The 17,708-nt window shown below is 42.7% G+C and overlaps 1 protein-coding gene across 2 annotated transcripts; it reads right to left on the bottom strand.

Annotated features, from left to right (window-relative positions):
• Positions 1-1,490: 1,490 nt before the first annotated feature.
• On the bottom strand, positions 1,491-17,361 carry DDA1 (DET1 and DDB1 associated 1). 2 transcript variants are annotated; one of them, XM_084614409.1, is made up of 6 exons: positions 17,266-17,361; positions 11,237-11,317; positions 10,675-10,726; positions 10,273-10,334; positions 8,931-8,973; positions 1,491-7,985 (listed from the first exon to the last, which is right to left on the bottom strand). In XM_084614409.1, exons 1-6 carry the CDS (start codon positions 17,266-17,268, stop codon positions 7,924-7,926), a joined length of 303 nt encoding a protein of 100 aa, XP_084470535.1. In that variant the 5' UTR covers positions 17,269-17,361; the 3' UTR covers positions 1,491-7,923. The 2 variants fall into 2 exon arrangements, with proteins under 2 accessions (XP_084470535.1, XP_084470534.1); XM_084614408.1 differs by having other exon boundaries at positions 1,491-8,973.
• Between the last annotated feature and the right edge of the window lie 347 nt (positions 17,362-17,708).

Genomic DNA, 17,708 nt, shown 5'->3' with positions numbered 1-17,708 from the left:
AAAAACATATCTGGGATGAAGGGCAGTTTCTGCCCTGCTCCAAATGCCATTTCTAACTCGGAAGCAGGACACTTGGAGCACGGCAGAATAGAGAAGCTACAGCGTGACATTTCTAGGGGCCTTCACCCACCCACCCACAAAGAAAAGTAATAATTAAAGCTAGGTGGAGAACAGAATGCTCTTTCCAGAGGATTTGAAATTTGTTCTCATTCTGATTGAAAAATGAAACAAATTTCAAAGTTCTCAGCAAAAAATGTACACAGAATTTTGTTTTAACATAAGGCAGGCCACGGCAGGTCAGACAAATGGTCCAATAGCCTGTCTTCCAACCGTGGTCAATGCCAGGTGCTTCAGAGGGAGTGAACAGAACAGGTAATCATCAAGTGATGCATCCCATCATCCACTCCCAGCTTCTGGCAAAGAGAGGCAAAGACCCAGACCCAGACCTTGCATCTCTGACCATCTAGGTTAACAGCTGTTGATGGACCTCTCCTCCATGAACTTATCTAATTCTTTTTTGAACTGTGTTATAGTTTTGGCCTTCACAACATCCCCTGGCAACGAGCTCCGTCGGTTGACTGTGCGTTGTGTGAAGTACTGCTTCCTTTTGTTTGGTTTTAAACCTGCTACCTATTAGTTTCCTGGGGTGAGCCATGGTTCTTGTGTTAGATGAATAGGAAGTGTTCAGTTACTCCTTCACTTTCTCCACACCAGTCATGATTTTATAGAACTCTGTGAAACCCCCCATTAGTCATCTCTTTTCCAAACTGAAAAGACCCAGTCTTTTAAATCTCCCATGGAAGCAGTTCCATACCCTTAATCATTTGTATCTCTTTTCTGTACCTTTTCCAATTTGAATATATCCTTTTTGAGATGGGGCAACCAGAACTGCATGCAGGATTCAAGTATGGGAGTAACATGGATTTATACAGTGGCATTATTATATCTATCCCTTTCCTAATGATTCCTAACATTGGTAGCTTTTTTTTAACTGCTTTGTATCCACCTAAATGTTTTGTTTAGGCCAAAAAAGTCAAAACTTTTCATTTGACTGTTTTCATTTTTGAATTTGTTGTATTCCAGATTATAAAAGTTCTGTTGCTATAAGAAATGTTTCGTTCAGAACGTTTCACTGCTGTTGCATTCTTTCTGCTTTTTCCCTCCAAATCAAACTTTCTGCAAAACTGGCAATTTCACACAGTGTTTTGATTTTGATTGAACTGGGTTTTCCCATGGAAAATCTTCACTGTTTTTGCAAGCAGCTCTATCAGTAACAGTTCTGTTTTCCATGTGTACCTATTATTCTGTGCACTCACACCCATGGTAAAGTTATGGGACAGAAATATAGCATTTTTTTAAAAAATCAAGCTTGATTTGGGAGTGCAACAGTCACTCATGTACCAGTTTCGGCACTCAGGCAGCAAGCAGTCTCACCCTATTGAAGTAAAAATGGTAGAGGAGAAATGGGAAAGAAAAACATTCTAATCCTCTAATTTCTGCAAATTTATTATACACAGTATCAAACATGAAATAGTTTAAAAATAAATGCAAAATCCAACAGCTGTGACATTCAACTAGAACAGAATATTTACAGTCGCTCCATTACAGCAGCCCCTCTATCGCCACACAACTCCTCAGGAGAACACATTGCCCCCTGCCCCACAGACACAGTGTTCGCAAAGAGAGTAAGGGGGAAGAGGCAGAGTTGGAACTCGGCAGGTATTTCTTGTCCACAAGCAGAAGGACAGGCTGTAAGTAATACAGGCTCCAAGGGATACACTGTGTATTGCCAAAAAATCTCCCTGGGATTTTGTATTCCAGACAGACTGTAACGGACGTAAAAGCAATTTGGGATGGCTAGAAAGATAAGGCCCAATCCCATACATTCATCTGTTACATGCAACTGACCAAGGAGACTAAGATTAGTCTTAATAAAAAACCCAGTAAAGCCTTTTTAACTATACACATTGCACTAAGTCGTAAGAAACACATGTATTTGAAAGTCCAGCCCAGCCGTACTATGCACGGTGACAGTGCTGATAAGCACCATGGATCATTCCTTCAGATTGCATGGCAGTATTTTCTGCAACTTCTTCTTCTAAGTGAAGAATCAATATCCATTTTTGTCAGGACTCTTCTGCAATCCAAGCTAGACAGCCATCATCGCAGAACAAAGCAGGTGGCTAGCGAGTGAAGTAGTTTACTCTGCCCTCCTCCAACAAGTATGCATGTGTATTTAAATAACTAAATGGCCAATCTTTGCTAGTATCTCAGGGATGAAGATATCCATTTTATACACACATTACTTAGCAAAGCAAGGAAGGAGTATTTGATTACACTGTTAGATCTCCCCCCACTTCCGAAAGGAAGAAAAGCACATTTAGATTTGTGTTATAAACAACCAGCCACAAGATTACAGCACTGGGGTGCACTGGACAGCTACAGGGACCAGTTATCAATGTAGTATTCATAATATGGGAAGCAACGAGCTGGCCAGTGAAAAGTCATGACTATATACTCAGCAAGAGGATTTCCATTCACCCTCAAAACTAAATTTTTTCACGGACGTGAGAGCGCCAAAGCAGTAACTCCAGCCAGATATAGCGCAGGCTAACCTCCCCACCATGCACAGCTCATTGTTAAGGCAGATTCATCCTCCCAGCACGATGGCTATTCTAGTCTGGATGTTCATCTCTCACCACAGAATGCCAATTGAGTTGAAGTGTGTGCTTGTCTGGTAGAGGAGACAAAAAGATAGACACACACAAAACTTCGTTTGTACACAGGTGGCCTGAACAGCATTAGAACCCAGGACCACAGAGGTGTGGGTTGACTCATGCCATTTGATTTCCTCAACCACCCCACCTCTGCCATCAGTTAATTTTTAGTTGAAAAAAGCAAAAAAGTTTTGACAACATGGCCCTTTTATCCCTCCAGCTGATTAGCGACTCCCAGGTTTACACTGATAAAAGCTGAACTCAGTCATAAAGGATTAAGTCCACCAGGACTCCTCCAAAAAACATTCAGACCTTCAGTAGTAGTTTGCCCTTCTACAGAACCCAAGAATCATCACTGGAATTGCACCAATTTGAATGAAAAGGCCAATCTGTACATATGATTAATCTTTTCACTCACCACATCCAGGCACAGGCAGGGAGCAGAGAAGCTTTGCTTTAAAAAAAATAAAATAAAATCTTAGTGCAGAACAAATGGGAAGGTTGGCGTTTGTCCATTCCCACTTTTAAAGTCATAATTACAAAGTTGCTGTCTTGTACAGACCAAGCTCAACCCTCTCTACACCTAAAGGAAATATTCATCCCAATCTTGTAACAAGGAAATTAGAATGAATAGAAAAGAAGTGTAAGTTCAACTCTAATGTTGCTAGTGTGATGTTGAACTCCACTGAAGAATCCACATACATCCATGAACACACAGGTCAGCAGTAATGCAGGAGACAGCTACAAAGCTGTTGGCCTCTCAAATGAGAAATGTAGGCTGGTGGATGTAAAATGGGAGTAATCCAGGGAGCCAGTAGTATGGTTCTAATGAGCACATCCACTCTGCATAAGCTTGCAATTGGCAGTAAGGAAGTCAAGCAGCCTACCTGCAAATGCTGCTTTGGTCCCACATTTCTCAGCAGGTTAGTGGTACTAAACAGTGCTCCAAACCATATAAATCTCTAGATGAGATTCCATGACTAAATTCTCCCCTACAAGGAGGACAAGCATACATCTGTGAACCAGCCAAGTGGAGATTGCTGAATGTGCATTCAATATGGTATGAAGGATAGTCTGTGCTTGAGTAAACAAATGATACAGTATCCTTTATTGGGCACGTTGACCAACCTAATCCTCACCCCCCCCCCCCAACCACACATGGCCCACTAAAAACAAAAATCACACATACTTTTTATACATCGGAAGTTATAACACACAAAAGTTACAGAAGACAATCACCAAGAATCCTTCCAGTCAAAGCCATAGTGTAGCATGACTTCCCAGCTGCCAGATGCCAGTCAATAAATCAGGGAAAGAAAAGGCCATTATAATAAGCATAGTTGCAAAAAACAAAAACCACCAAAAAAGAAAAGGACGCATCTCTTTTAAACAGAAAAATAAAGTCACATTAGTGGTATAAACATACTAATGCTAGATGGTAAATGGCAGCTTTGCTTATGACTGAGGCCCATTTGTATGGCCTGTCCATGATGTACATCATCAGCTTCTGCTTAGTCAGATCTATTTTCAAAAGGTATATTCTGAAACGAGCTCCTCTGAAGTAATCCTACCTACTGCAGAAGCAGATTTAGGATTTTTCCAGCAAGCCCCCAAAATTCTGCCTCAACACAGGAAACAGTCCAAGTGTTAACAACTGAATTACTGTATAAGGCACAAGAATCATGATGCCTTGAGAAAGAGACACCAGCCAACAAGAATCCGGGAGCTTCTAAACCCTGTAGCCCCCCAAGAAGAGCAAACAAAAATCAGTACTTTGATTCAGTAGGCTTAAAACCCCAAGTGACTGACTGCATAAGAAATTTCTTTGAACACTGCAAATAGCATTCAGATTGGTACATAGGCCCTCATCTTCTCTGGAGCTCCAGACCATAGTAAACAGTGTTCAAAGAATTACACGCCACTCTGCCAGGTCAGCCAGAACCAAGCTCAGCACCTGGTTCTGAACATGCTTTCAGCTTGTATGGTTTGGTACTTAAGGCCCAATCTACACTACAAGTGCCAGAGGACCAGCGGTTGCCACTGAACCTGGTCACAACACAGTTCCATTTTAGTAGTACTAGTGAATCTTCACCCTGCCCTCTAAAAAGAGTACGTTTACCCTGCAATTAGACCCAAGGCTGGCTCATGCCAGCTGATCGGACTTGTGGGGCTCAGGCTAAGGGGCTGTTTAATTGTGGTGTCGATGTTTGGGCTACAGCCTGAGCTCTATGAACCTCCTACCCCACAGGGTCCTAGAGCCTGGGCTCCAGCACAATTAAACAGCCCCTTAGGCTAAGCCAGCTGTGAGTTTTTAATTGCAGCATAGACATACCCTACCTATGCTAAACCCTCAGGCCCTGTCTAGGCTGGGAAAATAGGTCATAGTCTAGCCAAAGTTTTAAACAGACAGGGGAGCTGGTCGATTCTTCCTCACAAACACACCCTGTCCAGCAGGGTTTTCACAATGTTTCTGATCTCCATTGTAGCTTGGTTTGTAACCGGGTATGGATTCAGTGCTCTTATGGGTACCTGCATTTGAAAACATTTTCAGACTAAGCACCAACAGTAGTGTCCCTTACCAGCCTGCCAGTTTTACTCAAAACAGATCATCCTCCCTCAGCAGTATCTCTTTGTATGCCCCTGTGTTTGCTCAGGGAAATGGCTTGAATGTGTACATTATCTGTGTTCAGTAACGTACACAGATAAAATAAAGCAACCAGCAAGTCTGAAGAACCAACCACCCATACAAATAAATAGGGCCTTTGCAGAGCAGATGTGACCACTTATGATCACTGGAATGGAACATGTTCCAAGGGTTTGTTTATTTAAAAAAGACCAAACAACTTCCCTTTCAAACTTGAATACCTTTTAAAGTTGCTTACGAGTCAAGGGCGGTGAAGAGAATAAAACCCCTTCAAACACTCCTCTGAAGTCAACATTTGATATCTGGAGTTAGTTTAAGACATCTTTGGTTTTGCCTCGTCAGTCACTAAACTTGTGGTAACACCCACTACATCCAGTCTTTGTTAAAAAAAAAGAAAAGAAAAAAAAAGGCAATGGCTACCATTGAAACAACAGATTTACCCATCACATCCAATCGCACTGAGGGGTTACTAAACAGAGACGGCACAAACTTCAATGCTATCCAGTACAGGAGCAATCTGCCTCGCAGGGGAGAGCAGATGCTTGCTAGGCTATTCCTAGGATTCAGCATCCTCTGTACTTCTCATTGAAATAAAGAGTGAAATATGTTCCTGCAGCTCCAATTTCTGCTAAAAGTCACACTAGTCACTCCAAAAATTCTCTCCTGATCTTTTTGACAAGCTTCTAAAGTTTTATAAAAACTTTGTACAATATACATCAATACTAGAAACCATAAAAATACCACTATGCGGACATATACAAAATACCAGTTAAGGGTCACTAAATCCCAGTCACTTTGTAACAGGATAATCAGAAAGTATTAGAGGAGCTACATATTATACAAAGTGAACAATGTTGGAGAAGTTCTGGATCTCTGTTTACTGTACGATTTGCCTAAGACACCAGATAGTCAGTTGGGTTGGAGGGTTTTCACATGCAACACAAACCCGATACACATGTATTAAACAGCAGTGGAAACATTCTGAACGTGTGGCAGCTTGAGGGTGACATTTTTAAGCAGTTAGCAGCATGGAAACTGGATGGCGAGGGAGGAGGCTTTCAGTTCAGATTAGATAACTCTGACCAGTTGAGCAAGACTATCAAAACTTTCAGTAAAATGCAACAAAGATACCTGTTTGTGAGCATCAGAAGTCCATGCTGCTTGTGTATAGCCAACATCAAAAGCAAAATGCTATAGTCTGATTGAAAGGACACTCAAGAACTTTTGAGGACGGACAGGGGGGTTTTCCCCCATTGCCCCAGACTTGCTCTCAGGAAACTAAAGACAACTATTTTTTTTCCTCTTTGCCAAATAAATTTTTCTAAGAGAGTGAGAATTGCAGAGATTTTTGGTAAAATAAACAAAAAAATCCTTATTTGTAAGATTTCAAAGGCTCCGCTACCAGCAAGGTCACATTTACTGTAAAGGGAACAAAGATGGGGGTATCGAACAGGATGGAACTGCCAACTCTTTAATGGTACCTCACTCGCTGTAGCAGAGAGGCCAGCAAAGCTCCAAATTCTTAGTAAGGAATTAAACAGCACTTAAACGAGGCTGGAACTCCTGAAATGTAGCTAAAAACACAGCACTTGTTAAACTTTTGTCATCAGCACTACACCCATTTCCTCCTTTGGTATCTTACAAACCTTTTAACATGCCCTTGAAGCTAACAAAGCATTTTCCGTTTACTTCTTGCATTTCACATGCCAGCATCTTTTTTGGCAGCACAGCTCTGGGAAAAGGAGTTCTGTTAAGCTGTAATTGCCAGTCGACCACATAAAATTGTAAAACCATATTTTTGTCCTTATCAACACAGCTGGTGTTTTAACCAGATAATCTGGAGGGGCACTGCTGCAGCAAAACGTAGCTATGTTAAGGGCAGGTACAATTTTAGGTCTAAGTAACTTAACGATCTTCACTGAAAAAGTGAGATGACTAATATTAGAATCAGAGTTTAGCGCCTTGTACATACTTGTAAAAATGGAGCAATAAGCGAGGCTATGTCCTGCTCCTCTTGAAGTCCTGTCTCATAAGAAACTGTGCTGCTGATGGCTTTCACTCTCATCATGCTTTTATTCTGAGCAAGCTCTGTCCCCTGGTCTAACTGGGACACAGTAGCGAAGGTGACGGCATGAGCCTCACAAGTCTTTCGTCTGAGTTTAACCACCCATGGTCAAACTCCCTACAGAACTAGGCTTACTCAGGGTTTTCTAGAAAGAGGCTCACATGGCTTCTGGACTCAGTTTGTTTACAGTTTGCTGATGAGCAGAGATGCTGGGAAAAGAGCAACGGAAGGCAACAATCTAGATTTCAACCTAAAAATAACACACTCAGCTTTTCACATTAAAAGCACAATGGACAGTCAATAGTGAGATACACACACACCTTCAACCAACTATGCTGGTTTCCTTTGACTCCACTTAGATATCTTGAAGGTTTTTGTATTTGGCTCCTACTGAAGACAGTCAGCAAAGGGTTACAGGTGACAGGCACTGAACTGTCATTGTCCAAATGAAAGAGGGTCTGCCTTTAATATAGACCGTAGAAGCTCATTTTGTTCAGCTACTTTGCATCCAGAAGTCCTGGACTCAGCTCGTCATGCAGTGTACGATTTTTCAGAATCACTGGTTGAGAGAAAGGAAATAGCCAATCTAGAGGCCAAGCTGTACCCAATTTGATTCTCAAATTTAACAAACAAGTTTGCAAGGTAGACCTACCAATTCCATTCCACCTGCTGCCATTAAAGACACTGTTGATCAAATACTCAGTAGGATAAAAGTATCCTTTTTTATTCCAATGGAGAAGTTGCACATACCAGTTCATTCAAGCCAAAAGGCTGTTAAAATGTAAGAGCAACCAAAGCAACACACCTGTCACTTGACTTCTCCATGACCATTGATGTGTGTGATAACATATGCTGCCGAACAAAAAACCCACAACCATTCTATCAAGATGACCACGTTTGATAAGATCAGCACAACCCTAAATAACCCCTGGGATTTCTCAGTACAATGCTGATTTTAGAATTAACATTTCAGAGCGGACGAGACCGCCCCCACTCCCCCCAATTACTGCTAGACTGAGTACAGCCAATACAGAGTTGACGACTGTAATATACCAGTGGGCATATGGATCAGAAAGCCTATACCACTGGAATTTGCATGCCGTAAATTCATGTCTCCTCTCCAGGCTTCCATGGCAAACTGGGTTAATTAAGCAACAGGTTTAACAAAATCTGGAGAAGTGATAATGTATGTTTTTTTTTTTTAAAAAAGGATTAAATTTATACCACATCATTTGCTGACTTGTTCCACCATCGATTGCTCCGTAAGTTTTACAGCATAAATAAAAACTGGAGAAAAAATAAATACACTGGCTCCTAAGAAGTCTGAAGTGGTTTGGGCTGCATAGTGGAGGGGGGGGGGGAAGGGGCGTGGAAATTTACACATTTTGAGACAAAACAGGAAGCGCCTGCAAAATAGTGTAGGAGAGAGCAAGAGTTTAAGTGTCCTCATTCATGTCCTGGCTGTCTGTCCGAGCAATTTTCCGTGGTGGTGCCGAATTCTCACCTTCTATTTCCACTTGCTCTTGATCTCTCTTCTTTGCTGCATTCTGATTGAAGCAAAGAGAAAGGTACATCAGTGAAGTCCTCCACAACATTCCACTCCAGAGACGGCTACATTTCCGTACTGAATGATGCATCTTGCATAAAGAGTTGGTAAAGGTCTTTGGGAGTGAAGATGCTGATGTATATGAACTAGCAGAGGCATCTTCTGAAGAACGCCAGAGTTCTGTCCAAAGCTGAACTATATTATATATTGAATTTTCTTCTAAAATGCTCTCCTGCCCCAGCAGGGCTGCTAAAGGACAATCCTTTGTTCTTAGCTTCTTTTTTATTCCAGGGATCTCAAGTGCTTTATAAACTTTAATAAGACCCTCTTTTTCTCCCATTGCTCTGATTCAGTCTCTGAACTTCTCAAACCTCCCAACTGGCTTCCATCATCACTCTGAAGCACCTCATTATCAGCTTCAGACTCCTGACAACTCTGCTCCCATCTGTGTTTCTCCTTTCAACTCCTCCTCCATCTCTATGCTTTGCCAAAACTTCTCTCAGTTGCTCCCTTTACCCACTCCCAGCCTCCGACCTTCCTTCTTGCTGCTCTGTACCTCTGGAGCAGCCTTCATGTACTCTTCCCAAACGCACACATTCTGAAGTTACATCTGCTCTGGGAAGCTTTGTGGCTATGACCATTCCTCACTGTGTGCGTCTTGTACTGTACCCACTTGTGCCTGTAGAGCACAAACTCAGAGGCAGGGTGCGTGCTAGGAACTTTTTATAACACATGTACACCTGGCATGTACTATTCATGTGACCCTGTGAGGTAAGCAAGATATAGGATTTTACAGATGAGTACCTGGAAATAATACATTCAAAGGCACCCAGTGAGTCAACAGCAGAGCCAGAAAAAGAGCCCAGGAGTCCTGGCTCCCAGTCTTCTGTACTATCAGTCTAATAAAGGACTATGGTCTCAAGTATACCCCCAAAAATTCCTCATTTTACAGACAGGGAATTGATGCACAAAGAGGTTAAGTGACTTGCCCAAGGTCATGTAGAAAGTGTGGCAAAATTGAACAGACCTCCCAATTCTAGGCTACTGCCTTAGTCATTGGACCATCTTTCCTCTTTCTAGAATATGAAGAGTGAGAAAGTCTACCACAGATAGAAAATTCGTCACAAGCACCTTCTGGTAGAATTGAGAAATTCAGGGTTGGCTCAGTCTTCCACTTAATTTAGTATCTATGTATTTTCATGACTAACTATAGGCATTGATGGTCACACAGTAGAAGCAACCAAAAACAAACTGCACTTTAAAACCAGATACAAAGTTTTACATTAAAAAAAAGTCATACCTTTTTGTCCCATTGCTGATGTAGATAACGCAAAAGTATGTTAGTCTTTTCTGTTACTATGACTGTTGAAGAAAGAGAGAACACACTCTGAAGGCATTTCTAAGAGATAACATTTAAAACAAACTACAGTGACCAAGACTTCATACAGGTTGTGAACCTTTTAAAAAGGAGTGATATAATCATTCAGTAAGGATAGAGAAAAAGATGTGCAAAAGCGTACCCAAAAGTTAAGCAACTGTACTCTTTGGAGGTACTTAAATCTGACATAGATAGCACAAAACAGAAACTTTTTTTTAATAATCAAATGAGATTAATATTAAAAATTTGGTACGTACTCAAACACAAAATAAAAGTTCTAGTACACATCACTTGAAGCTTCAAACACAGAAGGAGCATACTTACTTTGTTCAGATGGATATTCCCTTGTGGGAAGATATACTGACGGTCTTCTGTTCTGTAGAAGTATTAGAATCGTTACAGTGCAGAGGAAAACAAAAAAAACCCCAAAATTTCCACATACAACTAAGGCTGCTGAACAATCCCAGTCCTGACAAGTTCATCTCAACTGCAATGCTATAAAATTGTGGCAATGCAGCATACCACAGTCTCACTGTGCCACGCAGCTGCAAATTCTTCCACATGTAAAAAGAGGTTCATTTATCATATATGTGCCCCAGTGCCACTGGTAAATTAAGAATGGAAAACATGGGGAGGGAATGCCACACAGCTTTGGCTCTGCTGATATTGAATTTTTCTGAAGTACATTAACTTCATATCTGGGAAATCTCCCCTCCTGGGATTCCAATCTCAGATAAGCAGTTGTAGCTCATGATGATACTAGCAATAACTTATTTTAAGAGACCCAAGGCCCACTTAGAGGCCATATGAAGCACCAGTATCCTCTGCAACTCTGTAAGACTTCAAGATCATCTCCTGAGAGATTGCATTTAGATAGAATACTCACCGACGCTTTACATACGGAGTCTGCATGAAATCTACTGAAGTTGCTTTTGTTGTAGACTGGTAAGCCTTTCAAAAAATCTGCCTAAAACGACAGAAGACAGCTTTGGTTAAACAATGAAGCAAGTAAAGAATTAGAATAGTAGACCAGCAAAAAGATCAAGGGAGTTGCACATGCCAATAATGTTTTTTTTTTTAATCATTTGGAAGTATGTTGACAGCTACGAGGTCAGATATTAAATATTCAGAACGAACACTGGTTTTCTTAAGACAAATCCTGCAGTCCTATGTGAATGTCTCATCTGTATTTCTCCAACCTAAGTGACTTATGAATCTCCAGTGAAAGGCTCTGCTGTAGCTACATCCATTTTGATATAGAGGGCTTTCTTTAAAAAACAAAAACAAAACTAGTTAATTGTTGGTGCAGTAAGGTCTCATTTTTAAGACTACGATGGTAAACTGGGGAAATCACCTCTTAAGAGGCATAGTGACTGATTTAAAAGGGGGCAATTGTCAAGTTAATCATTTAAAGAAAATTAGTGCTCTTAGATAGGTTAGATTAAAACAAAACTTGAGCTATTTACATTTTTACTATTTATATTGCAAACTCTTTTGTACCTCAGCTTGAACAATGAAAATAGATCAGACATTCTTACTTTTAAATACAAGAAGCTTTGATTTCTTGGCTCATATGAACTAGTACAATGCTGTTACATTTGAGTTGCAAAGTTTCATTAAATTAAAAAAAAAAATCACAGAAACATTTATTTTGCTTTCACTTTGCTAAAGTTCTGGGCCAATTTTGACTTGACCATATCTTTGAGTTTTACTTAGAGACAGACCTGTAACTGCACAATGAAATACTGAATCACTGTGTACTCAGTAAAGCAAAGGGAATAAGTAGGAAAGAATGAATTTGCCCATCCTGTAGCAAGCAGCCATCTATCTAAAATATCTCAACTGCCAAAATGCATCCTTAATGCCAACGCTCTGGTTTTGTTAGGGCCTGAAAAGTGGGGGAACCTGACAGCGGAACTATTAACCCTCCACCTAATACATTATAGTTGTTCTAAAAAGGGTGTTTACTCATTAAAATGAGCTGAGTTCTCAAACAAGGTAGCTACACTGAGGCAACCCCCTAGAATATACGTAGTGTAAACCTGTCAGATGGAACTTACCAATGCAACTCGCTACACAATATGCACACGAGGGGCCTACTCCAATATAGCTACACCAGTAGATAAAATCCTCAGCACAGAGAAGGCCTAGGATGCACAGTCAAACTGACAGCCATTACTAGATCTGCACAAACACAAAGGAGGCAGTCTCAGGAAGGCAAAAGAACTACACAACCTCTATGGCCTAATCCTGTAGCCCTTGCACACATGTAACTCCTGGTGCAGGGTCAATGGTAATTGTGTGCAGGATCAGGCCCACAATCCGTGGTTACTTCCATGCAAAGATCTCCCAAGTTCTTGAGGAGGTCTGGTTCAGCCTTCATAGCAGAGTCAGAGTAACACACTTGACAACAGCAGCACTGCCTCACTGGAAGCATTTCAGTGTAACAGCAGCAGCGGCCCTGAAGAGGCCCTTTACCCACAGTTAACCAAGCTAAACCGATATGGATGGAGGGGTGTTTGTCTTAAAAGCAATAAAGGGGGCAGTATGGTAATCAACTCAGCAGTATGCCAGACCCAGAACCACTCTGAAGCCTCTTCAGTCACAATATACCTAGAGAAAAAGAAAGACTCCTGACAACAGCTGAATTTTTTAAGTAGCAGGAAGCAAGGGGACAGATATCACAAGAAGCCATTAAGTATGCTCCTTGGGGAAGGAACTGTCTTTTTGTGTGTTTGTACAGTGCTTATTACCATGGGGTCCTGATCTATGAATTGTAGGTCCTTAAAATAAGTAAGATAGATGAACGTAGGAAAGGCCATGAAGGAAAATAGCTAGCCTAAACCCCTATCTCAAAAAACAGATTTAATATCTGCACTGGAGTCATGCCTAGAGGCCCCAGTCAAGGATTAGGGCCCCATTATGCTAGGCACAACACATGCATGTAACAAAGAAACAGACCCTGCACCAGAGCTTACAATAGAAGCTTAATATATTATCTTGTGTAGAATCAACTCTAAAGATCAGAAAGAAGCAGATGATTCTAATGAGCAGAGTTATTCAACCCATTTCACACGCAACAAGAAGATAGAGTCCTTCTGCAATGCTACTGTTGTGGAAGGAGTTAAAAATCTCTTTTAATGGGAACAATTACTTTTCTGTTTGTAACTGTCATAGCTTATTCAAAGCAATAGGCTCCAGTCAGGATAGCCTCGAAGCACTATTTATACTTTGATCTTGTTTTAAGAAAAGTTAACAACAGTAAGGTTTCCAAATTTATGCCCTCCCAAGCTTGCTTTTAGGAGAAAAATAGCCCTGTGGTTACAGCACTGGACTTAAGACTCAACCAAACGGGTCTCAGTTTCCAGTTCTGCCACAGAGTCTTTGTGCGACCATGAGCAAATAACTAACCTCTCTTGCCCATCTGTAAAATGGGTACAATATGACTTCCTTTCTCCCACCGTTTATCTGCCTTGTCTATCTAGCACATGCCAGCTCTTCAGGGCAGGTTCTTGTTTCTCTGTAGAATGACTGGCACAATGAAAACAGTATCTAAGCTGGTCTTTATTTCTATTCCAGTCGAGCCTAAACTTGTTTTCAGATTCTGCTGTGTGCTCCAACTGTTATGCTGCCACTGATGGGCTGCTTCTTTCATTTGCCTCCCAAGGTTGGTTCTGATTACAGAATACTCAATCGGAAAGTTCCATGACTGCGAAAAGGATATAGATCCTCTTAGTATTATTCTTACTAACATCGAGGCATATTTCACTGACTTAGCATCCCATTTCACTCTATTTAGAATTGACCTTGAGTTCTTACATACTAGAGCTAGTAAGTATTTGATTGGAATTGATCAAAATTCCCAGGTATGTTTCTTACTCTATTTAGAGAGGAAAATTTTGAACATACCCCACCACAAACCATTTAATTTTGTTCAGCCTTTCACTGCACTTTGATGCAAGAAACTGAATATTTGCACCATTACATTAGGCTAGGCCCGGACAGAAAAGCCTTTGAACTGAACTATTCAGACTATTACTTGGCATATAACCAAAAACAAAAAAAAAAAACAAAAAACCAAACCCCACCACACAACAACCACCCTGAAAGTGTAATTATTTTTAAATAATATTTTACACTACTTCAGGTGTTTAATAAGCTACAGCTCAACCCCCGTTTCAAAAATTGGATACATTCAGGCAGACACATTTCAAGGATTCTGCAAAAGGAAAAGTTGGGTCAAGATGCAAATGTAGAAAACCATTTCTACAAATAACTGTATTGTAAGAGACCTGACCAAGAAGGAATCTATCAATAATTGCAACTAGTCACTGTAAAAAGAAAAAAATTAAAGTTTGTGAGAGGAAAACTGTACTTTCTAATCATGTAGGAGCCCAAGTCATCAACACGTTTCTGTAGCACTCCTTAACTTTACACAAAATATATAGAACAAAACTAGTCATTTTAAGAAACAGTGTCAGAAAACTGAAAAACTTGTCTTTGCTCTGATGAGTCCTAAAGTAAGACTATCTACATAAAGAGTGAGACTACTGGGCCTGAAATGGGATTGTATCACATACAGCATATGTGCATAAACATGGATACTTTCCCCCTCATCCACTAAAAAGCAATCATAGAATATCAGGGTTGGAAGGGACCTCAAGAGGTCATCTAGTCCAACCCCCTACTCAAAGCATGACCAATCCCCAATTTTTACCCCATATCCCTAAATGGCCCCCTCAAGGATTGAACTCACAACTCTGGGTTTAGCAGACCAAAGCTCAAACCACTGAGCTACCCCTCCCCCCTCAATGTTGCTTCCCCCCTGAGAACCATTATAGGTACTTAAAGATGAGGGCTAAATATTTCTCCGAGATGCAAAATAAACTCCTTAGCACTGTTTTGGACAGGTTGCAAGACAGCTTAAAACAACAGTTTTCAATTATTCTGCCATGCCCCCATTCACACATTATACATTTTGACCTACTAATGTACAAATGCCATTTAAACAGTGAATCAATTATTGTAAAGAACACAGTTGGAATCCATTTTGACAGAGGGCAATAAAACCTTATCAAACATCCAAAAGAAACAGTTCTTCCCTCCTAACTCCTCCAGCATAAGTGGGGGTGGCAGGCACCCTAGTTAATTACTTTCATGGCAATGTATTTCTAGGTGCCTACTAGATTATGTACAGCTGTCCCCACATTTAAGCATCTCGTCTTATGAGAGTCCAAATATAGGATAAAGCCTCAGAACGACAGCCCTGAAAATAATGGCATGAAAATCACACAGGATCTTTTGTTAAAGGAATAATGTCTGCAGATTTTGTTTCATTGTTCAGCTTCTCCAATTAAAAACAATAAATGCGAGACAGACACCAGACTTGTGCAGGCCAGAGAATTACACACCTGCAACAAGGAATCTAGCTAAAAGAAAAGGAGGACTTGTGGCACCTTAGAGACTAACCAATTTATTTGAGCATAAGCTTTCAAGCTACAGCTCACTTCAAAGGAATCTAGCTAGTCATTTAACACTACATGCAGCACCATGATATCTTAGCTCTAGGCTAATGGGAGCAAGCAAGAGAGAGCTGGAGTTTCCCTGGTTACTAGCCACCACACTATTTTTTCCCAGGGCAGAAGTTATTTGAATGATTCAGCTCCAACACCATGTGAAGTGTTTACTGGGCAACCACCATTATGGAGATATTAGCACGAAAACAAAAGTGATTCTTAGAAAAGTTTTTTTTTTTTTTTTTTAATCTCAGCTTTCTGCCTCTCTCTTTTCCTTAGGACAAAGAGGGAAAATGCCCCGGCCAAACCAAAATTGCTGAGGAATGTCCTGAGGAGTCGGGAAGTGAAGCAGATCCTCAAATTTGAGGCGTTTCTCCATTTATTTTAAGGGAAGGTGACATAGCAGGAACCCCAGATGCAAAACTGTGACTAAGCTGCTGCCTGGAGAGTCTCTCCCTACTTTCCCCACGGCTATTGCTTTGAGGAGGGAGGCAGAGACAAGGCTGCATCTGCCTCTCCCATGTCAGCAAGACCCCACCCCCCAAAGCAGTTTCCCCGAGACGGTGACCAAAAAAATCCCATTACGGCTGGAGCCCGCAGCTCTAAGCGGAGAGATGGAGAGGACATCCTTGCCCCAGCCCCTCGACCCTAAGGAGGGAACGCAGCAACACCGCTCAGCCCCACCAGGCCCCCGGGGGCGGGGAGAACCGCAGATGCAGGAGCCCCACCCCCGAGCGCAGCCACCTCAGGCCTTCGGGAGAGATCACTGGCCCCCTTCCCTGCTACGCAGGCCCAGGAAGGAAACACCGAAGCCCTTTTCCTAGGCAGGGCCACACGGCTGCACGGGAAGGCGACCAGGGGACTCCAGCCCCTCCCCCAGTCGCGCCCCGCACCCCCAAAGTCACCCCTCTCCCCTGAATAAGCAGGCCCAGGAACTGCCGTTGGGGGAAGGTGGGAGGGGACCGACACCCTTCCTAGGAAAACCCATGGGGGGGGGGGAGAGGCCCCTGGGTGCCGGGGCTGCCCCAGCCCCACCTATCAACAAGGGCCTACGGTGCTGGCACTGGCGGGGGGGGGGTTGCAGGGGGGCGAAGGCTCTGCCCCGAGAGGGGAGGCCCATAGCTGCTGGAGGGGGGGGGTGTTCGCCAGGGCGGCTGCAGCTGTCTCCCCTCCCCCAGAAGGCCCCAGGGCGCCCGCCCCACAGCCCAGCCCGGGGGGAGGGGGGGTCCGTGGCGGCCGCACCCCATGGGAAGGGGGCCCGTGGACCCAGCCTCGCCCCACTCAGGCTGGGGGCGGGGCCCTCTCCCCGGGAGCCCCCATGGCTACTGAGGCTCCAGACCCAGCACCCCGCCTCCCCCACCCGCCATTTTGTATGGGGGGGGGGGCACAAGCCACCTACCATCTTCCCCGCCGCTGCCTCCGCCGCACGGCAACTTCTAAAAGCCCACTCCTCAGCCTAACTTGCCTCCTCGTTCGCACCGCCCCTCCGCCCAGACACGCACGCTCCCATTGGGTGGCTCTGCCCAAGACTGCAGGCCTATTGGCCATCGGACCTGTCCCTCCAATCGGCCTAGTAAATAGCCCTTTAGGTTGCGGCAGGAAATGCCCGCCCCGGCTCCTAAGGCTCGCGGGAGGAAGAGGAAAGGACCCGGATGTGGGGGCCGGCCGCGCTGCTTCATGGGAGCTGTAGTTCCAGTAATGAACACCTGGCTTCCCACTTCCCATGAAGGAGGCCATTGACTGCTGTCGGGATCAATAATAATTTATGGCTCATTATTAATAGAGTGACCAGATGTCCCTTTTTTAAAGGGACCATCCCGTTTTTTCGGGACTTTTTCTTAT

This window comes from Lepidochelys olivacea (genome assembly GCF_965140295.1).
Source record: "Lepidochelys olivacea isolate rLepOli2 genome assembly, chromosome: 25".
NCBI lineage: Eukaryota > Metazoa > Chordata > Testudines > Cheloniidae > Lepidochelys > Lepidochelys olivacea.
The sequence above is the reverse complement of the archived record's forward strand: the minus strand, read 5'-3'. Positions and strand labels throughout refer to the sequence as shown.

Coding starts and splice junctions, on each gene's coding strand:
- DDA1 (XM_084614408.1), bottom strand. Junction 10,335..10,674: donor GGAATATCCATCTGAACAAA/GTAAGTATGCTC, acceptor TTTCTTCAACAG/TCATAGTAACAGAAAAGACT. Junction 8,974..10,272: donor ATCAGCAATGGGACAAAAAG/GTATGACTTTTT, acceptor TGCTTCAATCAG/AATGCAGCAAAGAAGAGAGA.